General features: G+C 41.4%; 1 protein-coding gene across 1 annotated transcript; it reads left to right on the plus strand.

Moving 5' to 3' along the window:
* The first annotated feature begins 16 nt into the window (after positions 1-16).
* Positions 17-27,362, plus strand: Mex3c (mex-3 RNA binding family member C). The gene is made up of 2 exons (XM_004667489.3): positions 17-752; positions 24,375-27,362. The coding sequence occupies exons 1-2, from the start codon at positions 17-19 to the stop codon at positions 25,598-25,600; spliced, it is 1,962 nt and encodes a 653-aa protein (XP_004667546.2). The 3' UTR covers positions 25,601-27,362.
* The last annotated feature ends 227 nt before the right edge of the window (positions 27,363-27,589 follow it).

Consider the following 27,589-nt stretch of genomic DNA (forward strand, 5'->3'; position numbering starts at 1 on the left):
ACAGCGCGCCGCCGCGATGCCGAGCGGCAGCTCCGCGGCCCTGGCCCTGGCGGCGGCCCCGGCGCCCCTGCCGCCCCCGCCGCCGCCCGCCGGAGGCCCGGAGCTCGAGGCGGACGGGCTCCTGCTGCGGGAGCGCCTGGCCGCGCTAGGCCTCGACGACCCCAGCCCGGCGGAACCCGGAGCCCCGGCGCTCAGGGCCGCGGCGACGGCGGCGCAGGGCCCGGCCCGGCGGGCGGCGGGACTGTGTGCGGAGGAGCGAGCGCAGCCCGGCCGGCCCGCGGCCTCGGACACGGCCGACCTGGAGCTGGAGGAGGACGAGGAGGGGGACGACGCGGAGCTGGACGGAGACCTGCTGGAGGAGGACGAGGAGGAGGAGCTGGAGGAGGCCGAGGAGGAGGAGGAGGAGGACCGGCCGTCGCTGCTGCTGCTGTCGCCGCCCGCGGCCACCGCCTCCCAGACGCAGCCGATCCCGGGCGGGCCCCTGGGGTCGGTGCTGCTGCCGGCGGCCGGCTTCGATGCGCGGGAGGCGGCGGCGGCGGCGGCGGCCGGGGTGCTCTACGGAGGGGACGATGCCCCGGGCATGATGGCGGCGATGCTGTCCCACGCCTACGGCTCCGGGGGCGGCGGGGCGGCCGCGGCTGCGGCCCTGAACGGGGAGCAGGCGGCCCTGCTCCGGAGGAAGAGCGTCAACACCACCGAGTGCGTCCCGGTGCCCAGCTCCGAGCACGTCGCCGAGATTGTCGGACGCCAGGGTGAGCACTTGGCGCGGGGAGAGGTCGGTGGGGGCACGGCCCGGCGTGGGCGGGAGACGGCCTGGCGGACGAGCGAGCGAGCGAGCCCCCGGGTCCACCGAGGGCCGTCCGGGAGATGAAGTGGGCACCTTGCGGAAACCACGCTGTGCCGCTCGGGCTGCCCGGTAGAAAAGTGTTAAGTTTTTTGGGCCACGCAGTCCGGTGGCGGTCACTTTTCTCGGTGTGTTCGTGAAGCACCAGGCTGGCGTGGCAGCCGAGACCTCGGCGAGGTTAAGGTTAAAGACACCGTGTCAGGAGTTGTGGGCTCGGGGTTGTGTCCCGCAAAGCTCCGAAATTGCAAGTTTGCATAGGCGAGTGTCCCGTAGAAGCGTCGGCTTCTGCAGATGAGAATGGACAGAATGGAGGTATGTAGAAGCTTTTTCGAAAGGAAGGAGATGGTCCAGTGGGATCCCGCTCGCTCGCCCGCTATTCAGAAACTTAGCCTTAGACGAGAGCCCCACTCACTAACTCTGTTGGTCTTACGTTCTCAGTGGACGTTCTTTTCCTTTCGAAAAGGCACATTATTGGTCTTTCTAGGACACTTTAGTGTGCACGGTGAAGGAAAACTGGACAGTAAGATAGTTAAGGAACTTTATGCGTTCACGTAGTTTTCACTCAATTTTGTTCTTCATTTGCCAGCACACCAGTTCTGCAGACAGACTCCTCCCACACTGTTCAGACAAAGGATCTATGTCTCGGATTCCAGGAGTAGATCTGTGTGTGAAGGTGGGGGAAGGGGATGCCCAGAGTACCTCTTTAGCCAACGTTTTTAGTGTTCTATTTCTTTGATGTAGCTTTTCCCACTTTTACGAAGAGAAGAAATAATACCTACCACAGCCTTATTACAATGTCATTTAGCCTGGTTTGATGCATGCCTCTTCACTGTTAGGTTGACAGCAATGTTGGGATGGCGCTGCCTCCCGAATGATCTCATTTCCCCAAGTGGTCTAAAAGTACACATAAATAAGAGGTCTGCGGAAACAGTAGCTCCATGTAGAAGAAGTGGCTTACTTCTCACTTCTGAGATTTTGATAAAACCTATCTGAAGTCTGGACAGAGAAAATAGCTTAATTCAGGTCGCTTGACTAATCAGTTTCATATGCATTATTCGTCAGTTTTTGGAGCTATTTAGTATGATGGCCGCTGGGAATTTTCACTTGCACGAGATTTAAAAAAATAATAATTTCATGTATAGATCCAGGATGAGTTGGCTTGTCAGAACATCCAGAGTTGCTGTGTACCAGGTTAATGTCTGCGGTGACTTTGATTCAGACAAACTTTCTTCATTTATTGAAACTGGGAGTTTTATATAGGCTAGCACTAAGCTAATGTAATAGTAATGGTACTAACTACAGTATAATAAACCACAGGCTGCCTTGGAGAATGGGCAGGAGCTTGGCCAAAGATGCAAATATTTACTGACATTATGAGGAAAGTGTGTAGCAATAACTTCTGGATGTGATGTGCACATCACCTAGGGTTTTGTTAATACTTAGGAAAAAGTGACCAGAAAAGGCTGGAAGAGCGACAGTTGGGCAGAATGCATGTCATGCAGGATAACACTTTGTGAATACAGCTTGTTTCCGTGCGCTTATGGTGCTAGGAAAAGAATGTCAACTTGTCAGTTTTCCTACAGGACCTGATGGTATAGCTTGTAGGTTCAATTCAACACTTTTTTTTTTGTCCTGTGTTATATTATACCCTTAAAAGCACTATACAGTGGTTCTTAACTGTGTACTTTGGTGTTTATATACATCTGAATTACATTTTATGTCATCTGTTCTGGGCTTACAAATCAGGTGAACTTAGTTTTTCGTAGGGCTGTGCTTAGTGGTTAATAAATGTGAACTACTTATGTTTTAGAACATGAATACCATTTGCTGACTGTTCTTTTGCATTTGATGTTCTCCCAGAGTTGACAGTGCTGTTAGGAGTTTGTCATCTTCCTCTATCTTATCTTGAGCCGGCTTGCCCTCTTCCTGTTTGGTGCCATCCATTAGTGGATCATTGACCCCTTGCCATCCCACACCCAGCAGCTAGTAAATAGATGTGTTGTGAGATATTCACTCCTTCTGTGGAGGACTAAATTGACTTCTATCTTTTTGTTGTTTTTCGAGATAGGGTCTCACTCTGGCCCAGGCTGAGCAGGAATTAACTGTGTAGTCTCAGTGTGGCCTTGAACTCATGGCAGGCCTCCCGGCTTTAAATGTAAAACTTACAATCTTCACTCACATTCATCCTTTGACAGTATGAAAATTTACCTTCGGGAGAAAACCTGTCTGAAGTGAACTTGGGCAGATCATTTCATTTTCTTATGTGTTTTGGGGAGCCTAAATTTTCATCCTTAAGAATTACCCATTCTTAGCTGGGCATGGTCATGCATGCCTTTAATCCCAGCACTCAGGAGGTAGAGGTAGGAGGATCACCATGAGTTTGAGGCTACCCTGAGACTACATAGTGAAATCCAGGTCAGCCTGAGCTAGAGTGAGACAAATACCCATTCTTGACAGGCATGGTAGTCCATGCCTTTAATCCCAGTGCTCTTGAAGCAGAGGTAGGAGGATGGTCTTGAGTTCTAGGCCACCCTGAGACTACATAATGAATTCCAGGTCAGCCTGAGCTAGAGTGAGACCCTACGTTGGGGGGACAGGGAGAATCACCCATTCTTGCCATTCATTCATTAATTACAACGTCATAATTTTCTGTTTGACATCTCTTAATTGGTTTTGGACATAGTTATGTCACAGATGGAGATATGGATGACTTCAGCTCTGGTTTCAGTGTCTTTCAGAAAAAACAAACCACTGCTCTTAAATTTGTTTTGTTTTGCCACAGTATCTTGCCATGTAGCCCAAGTTGGCCTTCAATTCTCCATCTTCCTTTGAGCCCCAGCATTTTGGGCTTACAAGAGTACACCACTATACCTAGCCTCAAACCACTGCTTTTGATAGTGATGAAAACTAGCAGAGCATTTGACCTCATATTTACTCCCCTGTAGCATATGGCCTACATGGTAAACTGGCCCTTTTATTTTTTAAAGTGTAATGCCTGCAAGACACTTCAACAGTGGTTGACAGGTTTAAAATCAGCAGGTTTTGTTCTGATTAGTAGTCATTAGGCATTGAGACCAAAAGTGAATTAAAGTAGAACTCCTAGACCCATTCTACTTTTTAAAATTTTAATTATTTATTTATTTATTGGAGAAAGTGAGAATGGGCACACCAGGGCCTCTAGCCACTGCAAAAGAACTCCAAATGCATGCGCCATCATGTGCATCTGGCTTAACGTGGGACCTGGAGAATCAAACCTGGGTTCTTAGGCTTTGCAGGCATGCACTTTATCTGCTAAACCATCTCTCCGTTCTTCCTAGACCCATTCTTAACTGTACTATAAATATTAACTGTCAGAGAGTAATTTAGACTTAGAACTGAAAGCTTTATATAACTGTTTAAGACAAATGTTCACTTTTAACTGTTTACAACTTTAATTGGTGGTGTATGTTCATTAACTTCAAAGTCTAGAAAGGTTATCCTAGCTGTTTTTGTTTTTTTTTGAGGTAGAGTCTCACTGTAGCCCAGGCTGACCTGGAATTCACTAAGGAGTCTCAGGGTGGCCTCGAACTCACAGCAATCCTCCTACCTCTGCCTCCTGAGTGCTGGGGTTTATAGGCATGCGCCACCATGCCCGGCTGTCTTAGCTGTTTTTGATTATATACTCTTAAAAAATTGTTTCTGGGCTAAGAGATGGCTTAGCAGTTAAGGCATCTGCCTGCAAAGCCTTAAGAGGGTCTAGGTTCAATTCCCCAGCACCCATGTCAGCACAAAGTAGCACATGCTTCTGGAGTTTGTTTGCAGTGACTGGAGGCCCTGGTGCACCCTTTCTTTCTCTATCTGCCTCTTTCTGTATTTGTCAGATAAAATATTTTTAAAAATAAACTTTCTGTTCCCCAGTGTCTGAATATTTATGTATAAATATGCTAAGGTATTATTCATTATACAGAAATTTTAATGAATTGAGGTAGCTGAAAATAAAGGGGTTAGAGGTTTTTTTTCCCTGTTTAATTCTGTTACACAATGCATTTTATGTTCCACCATTTAGAAGTTGGTCCTTAATTATTAAACTACTTTGCTCCACTGATCTTCAGTGGTAGTATAAATTGCTGTCTTTTGGTTTTTTGAGGTAGGGTCTTGCTCTAGCCCACATTGATTGGAATTCACTATATAGTCTCAGGCTGGCCATGAACTCATAGCAATCCTCCAATCCCAGCCTCCTGAGTGCTGGGATTAAAGGCAAATGACACCATGCCCGACTTGTGTTTATATATATATACATATATACATATGTGTGTGTGTGTGTGTGTGTGTGTGTGTGTGTGTGTGTATTTCTATGTGTCTACAGTATATACTTGTACCAGTTTGTCTCAGTTGCTTGTAGTGAACACATCATTCAGGTTCTTAAACACAACAATAATAAAATGCATGTGGGTTTTATCAGGAGAAACAGAAAACTTGCTTTACTCAGTTTCCCATTCAAAATGCATGTACAGGGCCGGGGAGGCTGCTCAGCAGTTAAAGGTGATTGTTTACAAAGCCTGCTAGCCCAGGTTCAGTTCCCCAGCACTCACTTATATAAACCAGATGCACAACATGGTGCATGTATCTGGAGTTCATTTGCGTTGCAAGAGGCCCTGGCATGCCCATTCTGTGTTTGGGGCAGGCAGGGGGGAGCCTGCCTGCTTGCAAATAAAGTAAAAATTTTAAAGACTACATACACAACTCTGTAGAAGAAAACTTCAGGATAATACTGAAAGCAAGGGATGAAAGGGTGTTGTTAACCTTCCCCTTGCCAGAGACTACTAATTCCCCAGTGCCACCACTAAGTAGAAACTGAGGCTCCAAAAGATAATTTGTGCACATAATGGAATCTGGATTTACACCAGTTGGTTGACATCAACAGTAAAATTTTTTCCACTCTTCATTGCTGTCTCCATCTTGAAGTGTGTTCTGCTCTGGAACAGTAGGCTCTATCCTCACCATCTGAGTTAGAAAACCATATTTCTAGTACACATAATTGCTATCTACATTAGTTTGCTTAAAAAAAACTTTTTGATGTTTTTCTTCTACAGAAGCCACATTTATTTTAATACAGTTCTAATTTGCATAATTAAAAATCACTATTTATAACTCAGCTAATTTGTGTACATTAGCTTTAAAAATTAGATACTATAACTTTTTGAGCTTTAAATTTAAATTTTGTATATAATAGCTTGTGTATATTAGCTATAGAGCCATTAAGTAGGGTCCAATTGCTATATATACAAATGGATGGGGAATCTAATGTCTTTTCTTCCTTCCCTATTTAGCTGATGAACTACTGTGATTTACCACAGGAAAAGGGAAATAAAGTAGTAAATCAAGGTTGTATGTTTCTGCCTCCTTGATTATAAACAACCTAAAAATGATTAAAGTAGCCTCCTAATTGAGAATTGTTACTCTGAGATTTCAGCTCAGAAAAATTTCCAATAATGTTTATGGATTGGTACTCTAGATTGTTATTTGCCACATGTTTAGTTTTCAGGAAAATGTAGCATTTGATATAAGATAACACTCCAATATATTGCTGATTTGGTTTTGAATATTCCTTGTTCTTGTTGTTGTTTTGTAGTTGTTGTGTTTTTGTTTTTGAGACAATCTAGCTGTGCAGCGCCAGCTGGCCTGGACTGCCTACCAAGTGCTGAGATTACAGGCTCGGGATTATAGGCATGCACTACCATGCCTGGCTGGGTTTTGAGTATTTTTGATGCTTATGTAAATCGAAGGATTTATGGGAAGCGTAATACTTTCACCTTAAACTAAATGTAAAAACATTTTAGAATGTATGTTTTAACATAAAACTATACCAAAGTGGTATATGGTCCCTATTCAGCAGTAGTATACTGAAAGGAGCCAGCAGTCCATAGATGTTTCTGAATTCTGATTACTCTGAGCCAATAATTCACTTTGTGATCTTGACAGTCCCTTTAAGTCCCCTAGGCTTCTGGGATTCCTCTTCTGCAGGTGAGTATAATAATCATACCTATCATGGAGACTGAATGATACACAGAAATTGACGTGTGAAACTGATAAGTACATTTGTTAAAATAAATCTCAAATGTTTTGAACCATTCTGTTTAGCACTGCTTACCATTCCTCAGTCTTGAGTTTCTCACACTATATTCTTCCAGTGCCACAGAACTAGAACCAGTGGTGATAGAGAGCATGTGAGATACCTATCACTTCTGCTATGTTAGCAGAGAAACCCAACATTTCAACAGAACAACCAGTCATATATCATTCACAGGGGTTCTGTTCATTTTACTAATTCCAGGAATATAGGTTAATAGAACAGTCACCGTCTAAAGTGTTTGTGCCAGGCAGTGACACACTATTGCATAGTACACACAAGTCTTTAAATGTTAGACCCAGAAGTAATACCATAACCACTTACATTACATTAATCAGTCAGCTGTCTACACCAACTTCAAATGGGCTGGAAAGTTCATTACAACCATGATCTATGGAATTGTAGTTTTAAACAATATGATTGTCACTGTTTGGCAGTTTAAAAAAATGCTTCTTGCTGGGGTTTTACTTAGTGGTAAAGCATTTGCCTGCTATGTACAAGGCTCTGGGTTCCATCCCCCGTTAGTACCAGTGAGAAATGCTGCTTTAGACAGCACCAAACATCAAGGTTAAAACCCTGTTTTTTTCAGTTGCTTTTAAAAGTGACAGGGCCTCTCTGTGTAGCCCAGGCTGACATTAAGCTCCTGGGCCCAGTCCTCCTGCTCCCCGGAAACTTAAACTACATATAAATGCCTGTTCCCTGCTTATAAAAAATTTTATAACTACTACAGTTCTTTTATATGCTGAACAAATTTTAGATGAAATCTAAAATTGTAATTTTAGTAAGTTTTTCTATAGTATGCCACTAAATTAGTTAAACTCAAATTATTGAAGACTTTGAAGTTTATAAGATGTGTTAGATTTTATTTAAAATTTGGGGGATGGTGAGATGGCTTAGCAGTTAAGGTGCTTTACTTGCGAAGCCTAAGGACCCAGGTTCCATTCCCCATTACCCACATAGGCCAGGGGTAGAAGGTGGTGCATGCATCTGGAGTTCATTTGTAGTGGTTGGAGGCTCTGGAAGCCCATTCTATCTGCCTCTTTTTCTCTCTCTCTCCCTCAAACAAAGTATTTTTTAAAGATAAATAAAATTTGGAGTTTGAGAAATGTATTTTCTGGTAAAGGATGAATTAGTTTGGAAGATAATCATTTAAAAATTCCTGATTCAATTATATGGTACTTAGACAGATGACTTTAAATTTTTATTTTTACGTTGTTGTGTTTTATTGGTGGAGCTGAGGACTTCATCCATGTAGATTAAACCTTACTGAATTTATACCCTAGCCTGGTAATTCTAAGATTTCTGTTACTTTCTAAAGGGCATGAACATGATTATCACACTCCTTAGTCAGGAAAATGGTCTTTTCTCTCTGATTTCCATTTTCTACTGATTGTTATTTGGCCTTAATAAAGGACAAGTGTGAAACTCTTTATTGTTTTTGATCTTTTTGTCAAATGTAGTTAAGGGAAAAAAGGGGAATTTTAGATTGTTTTGTTTTGTTTTGTTTTTTGTTTTTTTGAGGTAGGTCTCACTCTAGCTCAAATTCACTATGTAGTCTCAGGGTGGCCTCAAACTCTCTGCAGCTCTCCTACCTTTGCCTCCTGACTGCTGGGATTAAAGGCGTGCACCACCACGCCCAACTAATTTGTATTTCTTTAAATACCTTGTATATGTGTAGTTATTTCTACAGTACCCCTAAAATCAGCTAGGGAAATAAGGCAGATTGTTTTGGAGTTGGGAATTATTTTATTTACTTTTTAACATTGAGCAATTCTAACTTCACTTTTCATTATGTGTAAAATGAGGTTGAAGTATTTGATCTTGTACATATGTTATATTTTGAGTTTTGCTCAGAGAACCCCTAAAAATCACGTAAAAGTTAGCTAGACTTCAAATTACTAGTCACATCAACTGCACACCGCTGGGCTCTGCAGAGTTTATAACATCTTGTCATATTTTAACAATCTCAATGTTTTATATCGAGGAAATCTTTAAAAATGTTTTAACCTTAGTCCTTGGCTTTATTTTTAATAACATCCAAGTGTGCCCAGCACTGTGCAGAATCTCATTTGATCTATGCCTATTTCTACCATAAGGGTAGAAAAACAGGTCTGTAGAATATAAGCAACTTACTCAAGGTCTTAAGCTACTAGTAGGGGACTTCCAAGCTCCTATCCCAGTAAACTGTAGATAAGGAGAAACCATCAGCAAACACCAGCATGGAGAAATGGATCTCAAACACTGTATCTTTCTGATGTCTGGAGATGATACAAGGTAATGGGAGCAGCGCTGAATCTTGGTCATCTTTGCATCCCTAATACCAGTTAAAGTACCTGAGATAAGTAGTAGCCTGCTGTTTATTTCAGCCAAATTGCTGCATTAGAAACTTGTTTTACTATTTGCCATTTTGCCTTCCATACTGTATTCCTTTATGCCTTTATTCCCAACCCATTATTCAAGGAACCTGTTGATCTTGTGGTTGGGAGCTTTTTTTTTGAAGGATAATAGATGCTACTTGATTAAGGGCATTAAATATCCTCATGAATGTTCATAATAAGCAAATTAAAATCATATAAGTGGACCTGTACTATTAACAGTGATCCCTAAAGTGAGAATAAAGTGTTTTGAACAAAAAAAAATTCAGAAAATTTTGACCTTAAAAGAGCTTTAAGAAACAAACAAGCAAACAAAAACCTTGAGCCCTAGAAAGGCAAGCTGTTTTATTCCTATATTGTGCATTTGAAGTTGACTTTTTAAGGCAGAATTTCACTGTGTGGCCCAGGCTGGCTGGGAACAATTGACCCTCCTCCTAGCTAACCTCCCATGTGCTGAGATTATAGGCATGTGCTACCAATGCCCAGCCAAAACGTATTGCATTCTTAAGCTAGTTTATTATTTAAAATGTTGAATTTTGGCTGGGAGGTGGCTCAGTGGATAAAGCACTTGCTGTGAAAGTGTTGAAGACCTGAATGTGGATTTCAAGAACCCACATAAAGCCAGACACAGCAGTGGGGAGTATCTGTAATCCCAGTGTTCTGTGGCAAGATGGGCATTGGAGACAGGAGAATCTCCAGAAGCTCTTGTTTCAAATGCTAGCCGCAAACATGAGTTCTTGCCTCAAACAAGGTGGAGGAAAGGACCAACACACAAGGTTGTCCTCTGACAATATTTATCAATTTTTAAAGATAGGTTGAAATTGAGTTCTTGGGACATAAAAGGACCTTTTGAATAGTTGAGTCTTTGCTGAGGGGACAAGGACCTTATAAAATCATTAAATAGTGTGATTCACCTTGTTAGTTACATTGTGAAGCATGTAAAATGGTATGTTGTTACAGGGAAAGAGTTGAAAGCAAGTATTTGCTGGAAAACATGGAGTATGAGGAATTATTCCAGAGGCTGAATGTGGGAGGGTGCTAGGGATGAATCCAGGGCCTCAAGCATGGTTTAAGACTTGCTGTACCATTGTGTGCCTCCAGACCAGTAAACATTTTTAGTACAGTATTTTGAATAATCTTTTCAACAATTAATGAAGCATGAAGAAGAGGTAGAGGTTTAATGACCTGTTTTAAGCTGATTCATGGTGGTCTCTTTACAGTCTTGAATGGTTTTAACTGGGATTGCAATACAAAAGGAGTTTCATTTCTCATCCATATCCCAATAAGAGAATGTTCTTACACACAACTTAATTGAGCCAAGATTACAATACAAAAGACTCTCAGTCTTTACTCTGACAAGCAGTTATTGAGGAAAAGAATAGATACATAAATGTGAGGTATGGTTAGTACCTGAATTGCCAAAGTGCTTTTTAGACTCAAGAGAAGAAGGATAAGGGGTTTCCTAGAGGAGGAATTTGGTCCAAGAGGATTAGCATTGGAAATTACCTGCAGGTTAAATGACCAAACTAGGAAGCAGTTAGAATTTTTTCCTGTGGATGATTAGGGTTTCTGCTGCTTTCTTTGAACTGGGCCTTAGAAGATTCATATTTGTAGCTATGATGAGTAATTCCTATATTTGTACTATTCTTGAGTTTGTAGAGACTACACACAATTTCCACATTTCAGAGTGGCCATTTTGTTAACCAAGGAAGGGGTTTGCTGGGAAGGTCATAGAGGTTATTTGAGAAAACATCTGATCAGACATGGAAGAGGAACAAGGCATATTTAGGAGATGAAACATGAGAGAAGGTAGTTTTACCATTTAATGTGGAGTGGAAAAGAAATTTACTTTCAGACCAAGGGATTCTATTTTTCTTGAAAGTAAAATGAGCTATTCAGGTTTAACCCATTTTTGCCAAAGAATGTATGTAATGATTTTCAAGTAGAAATTTTTTTCCTCATTCAAACAAAACCTTTGGGAAGAATTATCATCTTTTAGAAAGATACCTAAAGGACTACCAAAAGTTAAAATGTGCACACAGACACAGTGTGTAAGGGTTTGAGTGTTACTAAGTCACCGTGTGCGTGTGCGTGTGTGTGTGTGTGTGTGTGTGTGTGTGTGTGTGTGTGCACGCGTGCGCGCTCGCACTTGTGGGAAGCAAACTCATTTTTGTCAAAAGTCAGCAATACCAGATATAAGTAGTAGGATGTAGCTGTGGTCTACATAATAGAATGTTCAGTTTTACATTTTTATTTTTCTGTTGATTATTGTTATACTTTTTCAGATAATGTAAGTCTCCCAGTCTCTTTGTGTGTGTACTGTAATACATTGTTGCAACAAAACACCTGCCAAAAGAAACTTAAGAAAATACTTGAGTCACAGTTTTAGGGTACAGTTCACCATGACTAGTAAGTTATGGAGTCAGGAGCTGAAGGCAGCTGTTATTTCATCCACAGTCAGAAACCAGAGAGAGAGAGAAATGTGGGCTGTGCTCAGCTTCCTCTTTTATCTTTTAATTTTTTTAAAACTTTTATCTGTATTAACCCTTTAAAGAAAACTGTAACAAGCCTGGCTGAGTTACTCTTCAACTGGCTTACAGGGCCTAGGGAAGCACATAAAAATACTATTTTTTTTTTATTTATTTGCAACAGAGTAATACACTGAGACAGGGAGAGAGAATGAGCATACCAGGGCCTCTAGCCACTGCGAACAAACTCCAGATGCATGCACTGCTCTGTGCATCTAGCTAACATGGGTACTTGGGGAATTGAACTCAGGTCATTAGGCTTGGCATGCAAGCTCCTTAACCGCTGATCCATCTCTCCAAGCCCTCAGCTTCCTTCTTTTGATTCAGTCTGTCCCTAGCTGCCCACATATATGATGGGTCTTTCTACCCTAGAAACAACCTCACGGGCATGCCCAGAGATTTGGCTCCTAGTTGAATCTAGATTTTGTCAAGTTCACAATATTATCCATCACATGGACCTTTTTATAAGTGCTTCCGTCAGTCTAACATCTGATTGTTATTCCTCTCCCCAAATTCTTTGTTCCTACAAATTAGCTCTCTTGTCTGACATTGAGGACTTCTGCCTCCCTGTACAGCCTCTTCCCCAGTCACTTGAAGTTCTCAATACTGAACTAGCTTTGGCCCACTGTACCAGCCTGTGCTCCTGATTCCCTGCTTTTACATTTGCAGTTTCTCTGCTCCTTTCTACCTGACAAAACCACTTTCTTCAAGCCTTACTTCTAATGCCTTTGCATGTTCTGTGAATAGTACAGCCTTTTGTATGCATCCACTTATTTGTAAGCCTGTTTTCATGAAAGTGTCCAATTTTATGTCAGTATTGCTCATGTGACTTTTCCATTCAGTCAATGAGCTCCTTGAGGTAGAAATGACACAGCTCTATATACTCTTGGGAAGCAGCACCTGTACCTTTTGGGGGTAGGCTCATATTTGAATGAATAAGCTCAGGCATTGACCTGAACTTCATCACAGGATGGATAAAAGGCCTTGGAGCCCAAGAAAGAATAACTTAGCTAGGAATGCCTTGGCTGGCAAAGCCCTTCAGACAAATCTGTAAGACCAACTTTTATTTGTCTCCCACTCACTTCAACATGAACATACTTTACTAAGTCCTTGTCAACACCTGGCTTATAGCTCTATTGCTATAATTATAATACTATCCTGTCATCCTCTTGTAATATATGTTTCATCAAAGAGACTCTCCCTGACCATTATCTCTTCTGTCTTGGCCATTTGGTTGCTTTTCCCAAATTGGGATCTATAACTACCATGAACCAATACTTCTTTCAAAAGCTGGTACTTGGAGGAGATACTTTAAAAAAAAAATGGAGGGGACTAGAGAGATGGCTTAGCGGTGTAAGGTGCTTGCCTGCAAAGCCAAAGGACCCAGGTTCAGTTACCCAGTACCCACATAAGCCAGATGCACAAGGTGAAGCATGTGTCCGGAGTTCGTTTGCAGTGGCTAAAGCCCTTGGCACACCCATTCTACACCCATTCTATCTTCCTCTTCTCTCTCTAGCATGCTCTCAAATTTTAAAAATGTACCCAAAAAGGGTAATGTGATTGGCAAAGTAATCCTACACATCCCAAAATGTCCAATTCTATCTGCCCACCACACCCAAGAGACAACTGAACATGTTGGCAAAGGGACTTAGAAGTGAGGATGAAATAAAGGAATGTCTATCCCTAACAGCAAGTAAAGTTAGTCCTTGAACCACAGCGACTGAATTCTGCCAATCCATGTGTGCAAGAAAATGTATCATTTCCTGGGGCTACCAAAAAGAAACACAGCCCTGTTAACACCTTGACATTAGGTCGTTGAAACCCATGTCAGACTTATGTAACAGATACATGTGTACAGATATAAAGTGATTTTAGAATAATTTTGTGCTGTTAAAGCGATCATTTGTGTTAACTCATGGCATCATCAGTCAATTAAAGAACAGAAAAAAAATATTTCTTGGCTTTAATTGAACTAATGACAGTTCTATATGATACCTTATTAATACAGGATTATGTATTAAAACTACTGCTTGTTTCTGATTGAAAGCCCTGCAGGCTGTCTTGCAGAACACTGAGTGTAGCACAGGCATGTTTATTGGCTCTTATAGGGCTGTGGTCATGGAGCCCTTTAAACTGCTTAAGAGCTATACTAGTGTTTTGTGGCTGTGTAATTATTATTGGTAATTTATTGTATTAAAACAACGCAAATTTATTTCCTTGGTTTCTGTAGGTCAGAAGTGTGTCTGAATTTTCTGTTCATGGTCTCAGTGGGCTAAAATCAAAGTGTTAGCCAAGAATGTAGTCCTCATCAAGGGCTCACATCCTCACACAAGCTAACCCATTGTTAGCCAAATTAATTCCCTTGGGGTTGGAGGATGGAGGGGTCTCTACTTTTCTTCCAGTTCCCAGTTCCTAGAAGCCACCGAAGTTCCCCACACTCAGGTCACCATAGGCAGTGGTGGGCTAGGCCCACATCTCTGACTTCCTCCTCCTCGAGACCCGCAGAAAGATGAGTCAATGCCACCCAGATAATCTGGATAATCTTGCAGTTTAAAAAAACTGATGGGGCTGGAGAGATGGCTTAGTGGTTAAGGAACTTGCCAGCAAAGCCAAAAGACCCAGGTTTGATTCCCCAGTACCCACGTAAAGCCACATGCACAAGATGGCACACGTGTCTGGAATTCATTTTGTAGTGTTTGAAAGCCCTGTTGGGCCTATTCTTTCTCTGTCTCCCCCCCCCCCATAAATAAATAAAATGTTAAAAGTAAAATAGCTAATTTAGACCATAATTACATTTACCAAATACTTTGCCAGGAATACCTGTATTGGCGTTTGATTTACTGAAAGTGTGTGTACGCAATGGCTAGGAATCTGGGGCATAAGCTATTAGAATTCTGCCTGTCAGCCAGGCATTGTGGCACAACCTGTACTAGTACTAGACAGGGTAAGACAGAAAGATCAAGAATTTAAAGTTGTAGGACTAGAGAGATGGCTCAGAGATTCAGGTGCTTGCCTGCAAAGCCTACTGACCTGGGTTCAATTCCCCAGTACCCACATAAAGCCAGATGTAGAAAGTGGCGTGTGCATCTGGAGTTCATATGTACTAGCTGGATGCTCTGGCACATCTATCTATATGTCTCTTCTTTCCCTTCCTTCCTCCCTCCCCTGCCCTGTCTACTTGCAAATACATAAATTTTTAAAAAGAGAGAGATTAGGGCTAGAGAGCTAGCTTAGTGATTAAGGCACGTGCCTGCAAAGCTGAAGAATCCAGGTTTGATTCCCCAGTACCCACATAACCCAGGTGTACAAGGTGGCACATATGTCTGGAGTTCATTTGCAGCAGTTGGAGATGCTGGTGCATGTATGCACACTCTGTGTGTGTGTGTGTGTGTGTGTGTGTGTGTGTTTGGTTTTTCGAGGTAGGGTCTCACTGTGGTCCATGCTGACCTGGAATTAACTATGTAGTCTCAGGGTGGCCTTGAACTCACCGCAATCCCCTCCTACCTCTGCCTTCCAAGTGCTGGGGAATCAAATCTGTGTCCTTAGGCTTCGCAGGCAAGTGCCTTAACCACTATACCATCTCTCTAGCCCTGTATTTGTTTATGCTGATAGCAAAACACAAAACTGATAATGCAATTCACGTTGTGAAAAACACCAAAGGCACAATCATTTTATTTCATTAATTAATATTAATAAAAGAAAGTTTACTTGGGGATCACAATTTTAGAGACTCTAACTCAAGCTCAGGAGTTGTTTGCACTTGGGTGAAGGTAGCACAAGTAGCAGATCCTGATTATTTACCTCATAGCCACGAAGCAAAAGATAGGATGACCCTAGGGTACCACAATTCCCTTCAAGAAAACCCCCTCTGGGGACCTCCCTCCTTCTAGGCCCTATTTTACAAATGCTCTACCACCTTCTAATGGGCTACTTGAGGACTAAACCTTTTTAAAAATTTGTTCCCACCTTCCTCCACTGAATCCCCTCTTTCATCTTCTATATTGTCTTTTTTTTGTTTGTTTTGTTTTTTAGTTCCCCTAGCAGTAACTATCTGAAAAAAAGAAACTTCTCTAACCACAATTGGGAACAACAAACATCAGTGTATAGAGCACATTTTGGTGAGCATAGTATATCCATTTTGCCAAACAATTACAGTAACTTCCCCCTAGGGCTTATGACCCTCTCAGTCCATTTGACTAGGTTTTCAGTACGAGGCATGAATTCTGTCCCATGGAGTAGGCTCCAAATCCAATTAGAGAGTCTGGTTACCCCCATAACGGACCACTATTGCACTAGTGGGCACATCTTGCTTAGGTGACCAGTTGAGAGCATATAGCAGTTACCTTCTTGTTGCTGGAACAAATGCCCAATCAAATACAGCTTATGAGAGGAGAGAGTTTATTTCAGTTTACAGTCTGGAGGGGAAGCTTTATTTTTATTGTAGTGGGGAAAGCAGAGGCTGGGCATCACATCTCAGGGTAGAAGTAGTCTTAGTAGCACTGGCCTTGGACCTGGGATAATAAACCTCAAGACCCACCCCAGTGATACACCTCCTCCACCTCCCAGATTACCACCAACTGGGGATCCAACTGCAAGGCTTCATAACAAACCATGAGGCTTGGGGTGACCCTTTGCATACAAAGTATCACAGGGACACAATCATTTTAATTCCTTTTCTTCATTTCAACTCCCGTCTTAGCCTTCCACACTTTGGGAAAGGCTCTGTTAACCCCAAGAAGCAAGGTAGAATTCTTGAGTATAGCAAGGTGGGGAGGACCAAATTCTGGCTACAGTTCAAGGGTTTTAAGCTAGAAGACAGCTTCAGCAACAGTGATGTAGAAAGGGAAAATAGGTTCCTGAACCGCCAAGGTGAGCTAGAAACTTTGGGGAATTTACTTCCAAACTGAGATACGATGGTAGCTATGGAAATTTGTTCGTACTTCTGTAGTTTTTACCAAAACAATAAGGTAGAACATGGTGCTGGGAGTCTAGATTATCAGGAAAAAGAAAACCTAGTGTTTTTCCTACTTTTGCGTACCTTTCAGCATAACAATTCCTTTTTTTTTTTTTGAAGCAGGGTCTCACACTAGCCAAGGCTGACCTGGAATCATCTATGTAGTCTCAGGGTAGCCTTGAACTCACAGCAATCCTACCTCTGCCTTCTAAGTGCTGGGATTAAAGGCGTGTGCCACCACGCCCAGCTTCAGCATATGACTTCTGATATATCTATCATCACACACCAACTGAGTATGTCTCAAACTCAGTTCTGACACTGTATACCTGGAGATAGCACCCTCACTTCAAAGGTCAGTCAAACTCCAAGTTAGGATGTCTGCTTTTGACTAACCAGCTGTAAGTTGGGATTCCAACAACTCCATCTTTAGATTTACTATGCTAGCATAGTTCCCAGAATTCAGGAAATTACTAGTTTCTATAAAAGGATATGAAAGGGCTAGACAGATGGCTTATAGGTTAAGGCACTTGCCTGTGAGCCTAAGGACCCAGGTTCAGTTCCCCAGAACCCTCATAAGCCAGATGCACACAGTGGCGCTGCATCTGGAATTAGTTTCCAATGGCTGGAGGCCCTGGTGAACCCATTCTTCCCCCTTTCTCCCTCTCTCTCTGCCTCCTTCTCCCGCTGTCTCTTTCTCATAAATATCATTTTTTTAAAAAAGGATATGAAAGCTGGGCATGGTGGCGCACGCCTTTAATCCCAGCACTGGGGAGGCAGAGGTAGGAGGAAAACTGAGTTCGAGGCCACCCTGAGTGAATTCCAGGTCAGCCTGGACGACAGTGAGACATAACCTCAAAAAATAAAAAATAAAAACAAACATAAAAGGATATAAAAAATGTAGGCAATGGAAGAGGAGCTGAGGGCAGAGACATGGGTCCCAGGGAACTAAGCCTCTGTGTTCTCTTCTTCCTTTAAAAATAAATATTTTTATTTATTAAAGAGAGAGAAAAAGAGAGGCATACAGGATGGGCATGCCATTCTGCAAACAAACTCCAGATGTATGTGCCACCATGTGCATCTGGCTTCAATGGGTACTGAGGAATCAAACCTGGATCCTTAGGCTCGCAGGCAAGTGCCTTAACTGTTAAGCCATCTCTTCAGCCCATGCTTTTATTTAATCCTCATTACTTTTTTTAAATTAGTATATACAATAATGGCTTCGTTAGAGCATTTTCATACATGTTCGTGTGTCTCATATTTTTATATTTCATGTATCATTGTACTTTGTTTTAATTCATTTTCTACCTCCGACTGCCTCCCCTGACAGTAATGCCTGTCTTCAGGGCTGTTCGGAGGATTGATGAGAACATAGGCAAACCACCTAGTGTAGATGGTTGTGTAGAAAGATTGCCTCTCTTCCCTTTCCCAAGAAGTTAAATAGTGGCCTAGGACAACTAACTTCAAGCTAAATCACTTATGTTCAAATAAAGTGTCTCAAGCCTGACATGGTGGCACACACCTTTAATACCAGAACTTGGAAGGCAGAGGTAGGAGGATCACCGTGAGTTCAAGGCCACCCTGAGACTACCAAGTGAATTCCAGGTCAGCCTGGACTAGAGTGAGACCCTTCCTCAAAAAAAAAAAAAAGATAGTCTCCCTCTGATAAAAGGGGGGATCGTTGGAGGGAGCAAGCACAAAAGGAGGTAATGGAAGGGGATTGTGATCAAAATACATTATGTACATATATGAAAATTATCAAAAAAAATTTAAAAGTAATGCTTCAAAAAAGAAAATGGGGCTGGAGAGATGGCTTAACAGTTAAGCACTTACCTGTGAAGCCTAAGGACCGCGGTTCAAGGTTCGATTCCCCAGGACCCACATTAGCCAGATGCACAAGGGGGAGCACGCATCTGGAGTTCAATTGCAGTGGCTGGAGACCCTGGCATGCCCATTCTCCCTTCCTCCTCCCCCGCCTCTTTCTCTGTCGTTCTCAAATAAATAAATAAAAATAAACAAAAAATTTTAAAGTGGAGAGAGAGAACATCTTGGATCTAGATTTCTGTCCACTGACTACTTCAAATACAGCTTGCTATGTGTTGTTTTTTATCTGTAGCTATCAGAAAATATTAGTTTATACATCTTAAAGTTGCAAAGCTTCAACTTTGAGATTATGAAATAGTTTGCCCTGTAATTCATATAAATAATGGCAGTAGTACTAGCCATTGATATAAGAACAATAAAATATATATCTTTATAAGTATACAGTGAAAAGTAAATCTAAGGCTGGAGAGATGGCTTAGCACTTAAGGCATTTATTTGCCTGCCCAGCCAAAGGACCCAGGTTCGATTCCCCAGTACCCACATAAACTAGATACACAAGGGGCACAATATCTGGAGTTTATTTGCAGTGCCTGGAGGCCCTGGCACACCCATTCTCTCTCTCTCTTCTCCCTCCCTCCCTCCCTCCTCCACCCCTCTCTCTGCTTACAAATAAAGTAAAATGAAAGAAATTTTTTTTTAAAAAAACGCACCACAATGCCCAGCTATGCTTATTTATTTAAAAAAAAGCAAACCTCATTCATAACCCTGTCTCTTTAAGTCAACTAGTTGTATGTTTATAATATTCCTTTATACAGCTCTGTATGTTTAGTTTATCAATAAGTAAGACCATACTGAGGACTTTTTGCATCTGTACCAGTGTTACTCCAGGTTCACCTCTACAAATAGAATTGTGGGGCATGAGATTATCCTGATACACTTCCCTCCAGACAGCATAATCCATAACCTCTCCAGTTATATGTGAGGGCTTTTGTCCCTACTCTGTAGTGTTATACAACTTTTGATCTTTGACAAGCTCAGAGTGAAAATAACAGTTCAGTTACTATGTAAGTGAATTTGATTGCTTTTAAGTTTACTGTAATTTTAACAGTACCTTCATGACTTTATTTGTGTGTAGGGGTGGGTGGGTGCCAGGAATGTCGGGCTTTATGTAGGTAGCTGTGAAATTGAACCCAGAATGACAGGCTTTGCAAGCACATGTCTAACCATTGAGCCATCTCCCTAGGCTCTAATGTCATCTTTTAAAACATGCCATTCAGAATTGGAAAGTTGGCTTGGGGTGTTTGCCCACAAAGCCTAACTAACAACCTGGGGTTGATCCCCCAGCACCCACATGAAGTCAGATGCACAAAGTGGTGCATGCATCTGGAGTTTGTTTGTAGTAGCTGGAAGCCCAGGAGTGCCCATTCTCTTTCTTTCTCTCTCCTCTATTTTAGAACTGCCATTCATAAAGTCAGCAACTTTATGACATGATGCTTGGAATCATATGTTGTGTGGAACTCATAACTTGAGTGTTATGAGGCTGGGCATGGTGATGCACACCTTTAATCCCAGCACTCGGGAGGCAGAGGTAGGAGGATCACTGTGAGTTCAAAACCAACCTGGGACTACGTAGTGAATTCCTGGTCCGCCTGGGCTAGAGTAAGATCCTACCTCTAAAAACAAACAAAAGAGTATTATGAGTTTCGTGTAGTTTTAATCTATATTAAACTATATAAAACTTGTATACAATTTTGGGAGAGAGAAATACCTTCCTCTGTTTTTACTGGCAATACCTTTAAAGGGTTGATTGTACTGTCTTCTTCCTACCTCCAGACCCATTCGGATAAGGTAGACCTGTCCTCTCCTCCTGAGTTTCCTTGTTCTGTCTTTTCAACAAGCCACATATTAAATACTTATTAGTACCAGTCATTGGCCAGAGAGTGTCCTCCTCACCTCTGACTTGTGATTGACAAGTACTTAAGTTACTTAGTGTCCGTTTTGTTTTCTTCTGGTTTGTTTGTGGTGCTAGAGGTTAAACTCACGGCCTGGTGCATGCTAGACAAGCACTCTACACTGAGCTCTGGTCCTAGACCTCAATAGTATTTTTTTGAGAGATTTGTTAATTCAGTTTTCAGTTGGTTGATATTAGGAAAGGCTGAAAGGAAATAAACTTACACTCTTAAACTGATTCTTGTGTGTGTGTGGGTGCGCGCGCACGCGCCTACAAGAAATTGCAGTGTGTGTGGCTGGGAGATGGCTCAAAGGATAAAGCACTATACATGCAACTCTTGAGTAACTGGCTTCTGTAATTCCAGGATGCCTACTACAAAAGGGAGGCAGAGAAGGGAGAATTTCTCAGACATTTCTCAACGGAAGGATCAACTATACATTGAGACCTTATCTCAAAATGTGGAAAGCAAGGACCCAACCAGAAGTTGACCTCTGACCCCCTCCCCAACACATGATATATGCACTAAATTGGTTAATTTAAAAGGGGATTGCCCAGTGTTTTTCCACAGGATGATCAGGGATACCTTGTAACTAGTAATGTAGCAGATAGTCTTCTTGACGTCTGTCGCTGTATAAACTCTAATAAGTAAGTAATAATCACAACTCCCTGAGTAAGTGAACCATTAGGCATTTTGATTTCAGTCTTAGGCATCTGTCAGTTACATCACTAGCCAAGGAATGTGATCTCAGTTCTCAGCTTCAGGCAATACCTACTTTATTAAATAAGGAAGACTTGACTGTGTAAATCTAAGACTTCTTACTGTGATGTCCACACTCGCTTTTTTATCTTTTTGTTTTATATTAGAGAGAGAATTGGTGTGCCAGGGCCTCAACCACTATAATCCAACTCCAGACACTTGTACCACGTAGTGGGCATGTGTGAGCTTGCATTTGTCTCACCTTTGTGCTTCTGGCTTATGTGGGATCTGCAGAGTAGAACTTGGGTACTTAGGCTTCACAGGCAAGCACCTACTAAGCCATCTCTCCAGCACATCCATGTTCACTTTCTATTGTAGAATAAAAGCAAATCTAACGCTTCTTTTGCTCAAATAAAAACCTACAGTACCTATTATATTACCTATACCTCATTGTAGATGTAAGTTCACCACAGTACTCACATTTTCTCATTTTATAGTAGCTTCAGTTTTACTTGTTATTCTTTGATAGACCTCCCATCACCACCTCCCTTCCCATTAGCCCTTACGATAAGTGGTTTGCTTAACAGTGCTGGTTTTGGTTCTTCTCCCCTCCATAATCTTCTCAGTGGAATATAGCCCTAAAGTTATATGTGTGATGTAGTTTTAGTAACTTAAGTCTCAAATTCTGCGTGTGTGTGTGTGTGTGTGTGTGTGTGTGTGTGTGTGTGTCCCAAAAGGCAACCTCAGGTATAATTCTTAAAGTACACTGTCCACCTGGGTTTTTTTGTTTGTTTGGTTTTTAAGAGAGAAAGAATTGCCAAGCCAAGATCTCAGCCACCGCAGTTGAACTTCAGAGGCTTGTGATACCTTTGTGCATCTGGCTTACATGGGATCTGGAGATAGATTGAACTGGGTCTCAGGCTTCATAGGCAGGCACCTTAGTCGCTAAGCTATCTCTCCAGCCCTGTTCACCTTTTTTGATACAGAGTCTTTCACTGTAGAAAGAGCTAGAGCTTATCAGTTAGGCTACACTGGCTAACCTCAGGGACCCACCTGTTTCTCCCTCCCCTGTGCTAGGGTATGGTACACCACCATGCCCAATAGACTCTGGGGATTGAACTTAGAATCTCATGCTTTCAAGGAAGGTGCTTCATCAGCTGAGCTGTCTTCCCAGCCCTAAATTCTTTCCTTATATTATGTAGCCATTAGAAAGATTTTTGAAAGCATAAAATGCCCTATGGCCATACCACTCTGAACATACTTTACCTTGTCTGAAGGTATAAAATAAATATAAGAAAAATGAAGCACCTAGGAAGGCAAGGCCACACAAGCCTATACCCAGTACTGATAGGGGCAAAAACAGGATTGCTGGGCAGCTCTGAGAAAAATAAGCAGAGGAGCAGTAGAGGGGAGCACCCGACATAATCTTCTAGTCTTTGCTGTGTGTACACAGGAGAAGCATACAAATACATACACACACATCACAAAATAAAAGGGAGGGAGGGACTTGAGAGATTACTTAGTGGCTAGGACACTTGCCTACAAAGGTTTGAGTCCCCAGTACCCCATAAAGCCAGATGCACAAAATGGTGTATATATCTGGAGTTCCTCTGCAGCGGCTGGAGGCCCTGGTGCACCCATATTCATATTCTCCCTCTTTCTCTGTCTAAATAAATAAAATTTAAAAAATAAAGGAGAGGGAAAGGTGGAATAACTTTTTCTCCAAATTTCATGTTAAGATCTTTGAAAACCGTACCCCAGAGTCATATATTCCCACCCTGTATTTGGCAGTTTGAAGACCTCAGTCTGCATAGTTAGCACTTTTATTCCATGGTTACTCAAAAATTGGGAATTATGAAAAGTTAAATGTATGTCTTCAACGTTTCATTTTAACTTACACTTAGAATTTGGGAAAGGCCATTTGTCTGCTTGGGTCTGCCAGTCAGAGTAGTTAGTCCTTTTTGCAGCTTTCTATAATTTTCAGTATTTATTTTGAATGGATCAAGAACTTCACAGAGGGCACAAAAATCTTTGTTACTTTTCTTAAATTAATCTTTTATGTTTGTTTCAGACATAATTCAACAGCAGCTTTTTCTCCTAAAACACATTTTATTGATATTTTTAAAAATATTATAGTTGCCGGGCGTGGTGGCGCACGCCTTTAATCCCAGCACTCGGGAGGCAGAGGTAGGAGGATCGCCGTGAGTTCAAGGCCACCCTGAGACTACAGAGTTAATTCCAGGTCAGCCTGGACCAGAGTGAGACCCTACCTCAAAAAACCAACCAAAAAAAAACTATAGTTAATTTTCATAGAAACACAAGTGCCTTTTTAGATTTTTAATTTTCTAATTTCTAATAAGTTAACATAAATAATTTACTCACTTGAATGAAACTAGCATAAACTAGGTGGGAATAAGCCACAATCCTTAATAAACTCTATAATTTAACTGGGAAAAGCAGTAGGATGGCCTGCTAGCTGTACATTTATTTGTTGTCATCAGTTGGGTTTTTCAAAAGTAATACTAAGTTCACATGGTAAGATAAGTAAGTAAAAGACAAAGAACTTCATAGAGCACATGAAAACAGAAGTTCTTGCATTAATGAAAGGACCATGGATTTTGAACAGGGCTTGACTCTGACTCTGCCACTTACTAGAACTTTGACATGTTACACTTGTTTTCTGAACTTCTATTTAGTTTCCTTAGTAGTAAAATGCATCTAATGATCCTGTTCTTGACCAGTTACTTTGTAGATCGAGTGACACAATAATTAAGTATCTCTCGTGCACTCAGATGTTTTTGTGCCATCAACACCTTGGCACCGTAATAAATTACTAGTATTCTAAAAATTAAATATACTCATGGCATGGATGACTGTGCAACATTTAAAATGACTAGTAAGAAGCAGCAGTCAGAATGCTGAGTTGCAGCCTCATAGTAGAGGTGCCCCCCTTCCCAATGAGACCACTAGACAAGTACACCTCCACATCTAGCTGCAGTAAAGTGGAAGTAGGGAAAAGCACTTTTCTGTGGTTTGTCTTTACATATATTTTGTAAGTAGGTATTGACTTTTCTGAAATATGTTCCTTTTGACAGGTTGTAAAATTAAAGCACTGAGAGCCAAGACAAACACGTACATCAAGACTCCTGTTCGTGGTGAAGAGCCCATTTTTGTTGTCACTGGACGGAAAGAAGATGTTGCCATGGCCAAAAGAGAAATCCTTTCAGCTGCAGAGCACTTCTCCATGATTCGTGCATCTCGAAACAAAAATGGCCCTGCCCTGGGAGGGTTATCATGTAGTCCTAATCTGCCTGGCCAAACCACCGTCCAGGTCAGGGTCCCCTATCGTGTGGTGGGATTAGTGGTTGGACCCAAAGGAGCAACAATTAAGAGAATTCAGCAGCAGACCCACACATACATTGTAACTCCAAGCAGAGATAAGGAGCCTGTCTTTGAAGTGACAGGGATGCCAGAGAATGTTGATCGAGCACGGGAAGAAATAGAAATGCATATTGCCATGCGTACAGGAAACTACATAGAGCTCAATGAAGAAAACGATTTCCATTACAATGGTACCGACGTGAGCTTTGAAGGTGGCAGTCTGGGCTCTGCATGGCTCTCTTCCAATCCAGTTCCTCCTAGCCGTGCAAGAATGATTTCCAACTATCGAAATGATAGCTCCAGTTCTCTAGGAAGTGGTTCCACAGATTCCTACTTTGGAAGCAATAGGCTGGCCGACTTTAGTCCAACAAGCCCATTTAGCACAGGAAACTTTTGGTTTGGAGATACACTACCATCTGTAGGCTCAGAAGATCTTGCTGTTGACTCTCCTGCCTTTGACTCTTTACCAACATCTGCCCAAACTATTTGGACTCCATTTGAACCAGTTAACCCACTCTCTGGCTTTGGGAGTGATCCTTCTGGTAACATGAAGACTCAGCGTAGAGGAAGTCAGCCATCTACTCCTCGTCTGTCTCCTACTTTCCCTGAGAGCATAGAACACCCACTTGCTCGGAGAGTTAGGAGCGACCCGCCTAGTACAGGCAACCATGTTGGCCTTCCAATATATATCCCTGCTTTTTCTAATGGTACCAATAGTTACTCCTCTTCCAATGGTGGTTCCACTTCTAGCTCACCTCCAGAATCAAGAAGAAAGCACGACTGTGTGATCTGCTTTGAAAATGAAGTTATTGCTGCCCTAGTTCCATGCGGCCACAACCTCTTCTGCATGGAATGTGCCAACAAGATCTGTGAAAAGAGAACGCCATCATGTCCAGTTTGCCAGACAGCTGTTACTCAGGCAATCCAAATTCACTCTTAACTATATATATATACATAAATACTATATCTCTATATGGACTCGTAAAGGCATGGGTATAATGGTACCCCCAGTAAACTTCCTAATGAATTCTTATGACTGTTATCAGGCTTTATTGGGATTAGGCTAAAGTTGTTAGTAAACTTATAAAAGGCTGCTATGGTAACACTAAACCTAAGTGGTCTCTTGAATTATTAATACTATCCTGTAGACTCAGAGACATAGCTTGTGTAAGAATTGCTGAAGTTGAACTTGGCTGAATGAAGACCATAGGTTGTGTGACCTATGAGCAGTGTATACATCTGAGATCCCAGACAGTGGGTCCCAAAGCCCAGCCACATTAGAGTTGATGGAGGGTACTTGGCATTACAGATGACTCAGACACTTCCAGTGCTGCCTTCTTTACACTGCCAGTTTTGACAAAACAGGTTTGTTTGTTTTTTATTTACAACAACTTATGCCTAATTCTGCAGGATTGCAAGTAACTTTTTAATGCATTATGATTACTTACTGGTAACAATAGGGCTGGTGGCAGGTGACTAGATCACTGATTATAATTTTGGAAAAAACGGCTACATTGACTTTCATCTCACCCAGAGTGCTCCAGGCTGGTTTGATCAGTGGATCAGGAATTACAGTTGTCTCCATGGTGAATTCCTGCCCATTACCTCCCTTGGTGAATGTGGAATGGCCACCTGGGTTTTCCCATTTCAGGATAGGCTTTGGGATGCATCTGTATTGGCTGAAAATGAGGATGTGAACATTCCATTCCTTAGTCTGATCAAGCTATTAAATAATTTTTAGACTATAGATCAAAATGTGAAACATTTTATGTTCAATCCATATTTGTCTTGCACATTATAAATATATTTTTTATTTTTTAGTAATTTAGGGGAAGGGGAGGGAGATAATAATGCCCTTGGCATAATTCATGAAAGCAGCTGTGACAACCTCCAATCAGTTTACTTCATTTCAAAACTGTTTCCAATCACAAGGAAAAATTTCTTTTAAATACACTTGTACATTTCACCTGTGGATGTCTTCATCCTCAGTATGTCCCCAAATCTCTGCTGGCATTGAAAGGACAAACTTACTGGTGGGTTTTTGTACTAATTATTTTTTGAAGCGTTATTTTCCCAACAAAAAGAGCTTTTTTTCTCAGTATAACAAAAATTGAAATCTTACATGTATTCAATAGTAAATAGACAAATTTTATTTTTTATTTCCACTTGAAGAGTTACATTTCGTATAAAAGTTTACAAATAACGGTTTTTATTTTGATTTTTTTCAGTATAAAAAAAGTTGCCTTGATGGCATATTATGATGTAATGCTAATTGCTTGTAGGATAGTTAAATGTCAGTATTGAAACCTAATCTCTAGCTACCGTCTTGTAGATATGAACGAATGTTCACCAAGCATGTACTTTGTATTTTGTTGCATCGTACACTGCAACTAATAAGCCAAGGAGTCGACATATATTAGGTGCGTGTACTGTTTCTAAAAACCACAAACTAAGAATGATAAATTATCAATATAGTTTAGTATTTGCTAATTTTACTACACTCTTTTGTTATGTATATGTAGGGAAGTCATAGGGATTATAAATTCAATTTGAGTAAAGTTTAAAACCATATATTTTATGATAAAGGGCCTTTAACTTAAGATGGCCAAAGCACTGATATTATATATTTGCTGTAAAGAGAATTATAAGAGTTTTATTTTTCTGATATTAAAAGTTACTTAATAAAGACTTGTTTCCATTAACTTGAATGTATTCTCCTTGGTGTTTTTTATAGAACTGTTAAGTTGATCTTAAAGGGAGCTACAAAACCATGCAGCTCTTCTTGCCAGGTTGTCTAAAACTTCACGTCAGTTCAGGCTTCTTTAGTATAGTGTCTTTGTGAATGGCTTGTGTGCTGCTGAGGCTAAATGTGACATCTAGCTTTTTATTGGAGTGAGTGCTATGTTAAAATGAGTTGGAGATTTAGCTG

This window comes from Jaculus jaculus, chromosome 2 (genome assembly GCF_020740685.1).
Source record: "Jaculus jaculus isolate mJacJac1 chromosome 2, mJacJac1.mat.Y.cur, whole genome shotgun sequence".
Taxonomy (NCBI): Eukaryota; Metazoa; Chordata; class Mammalia; order Rodentia; family Dipodidae; genus Jaculus; species Jaculus jaculus.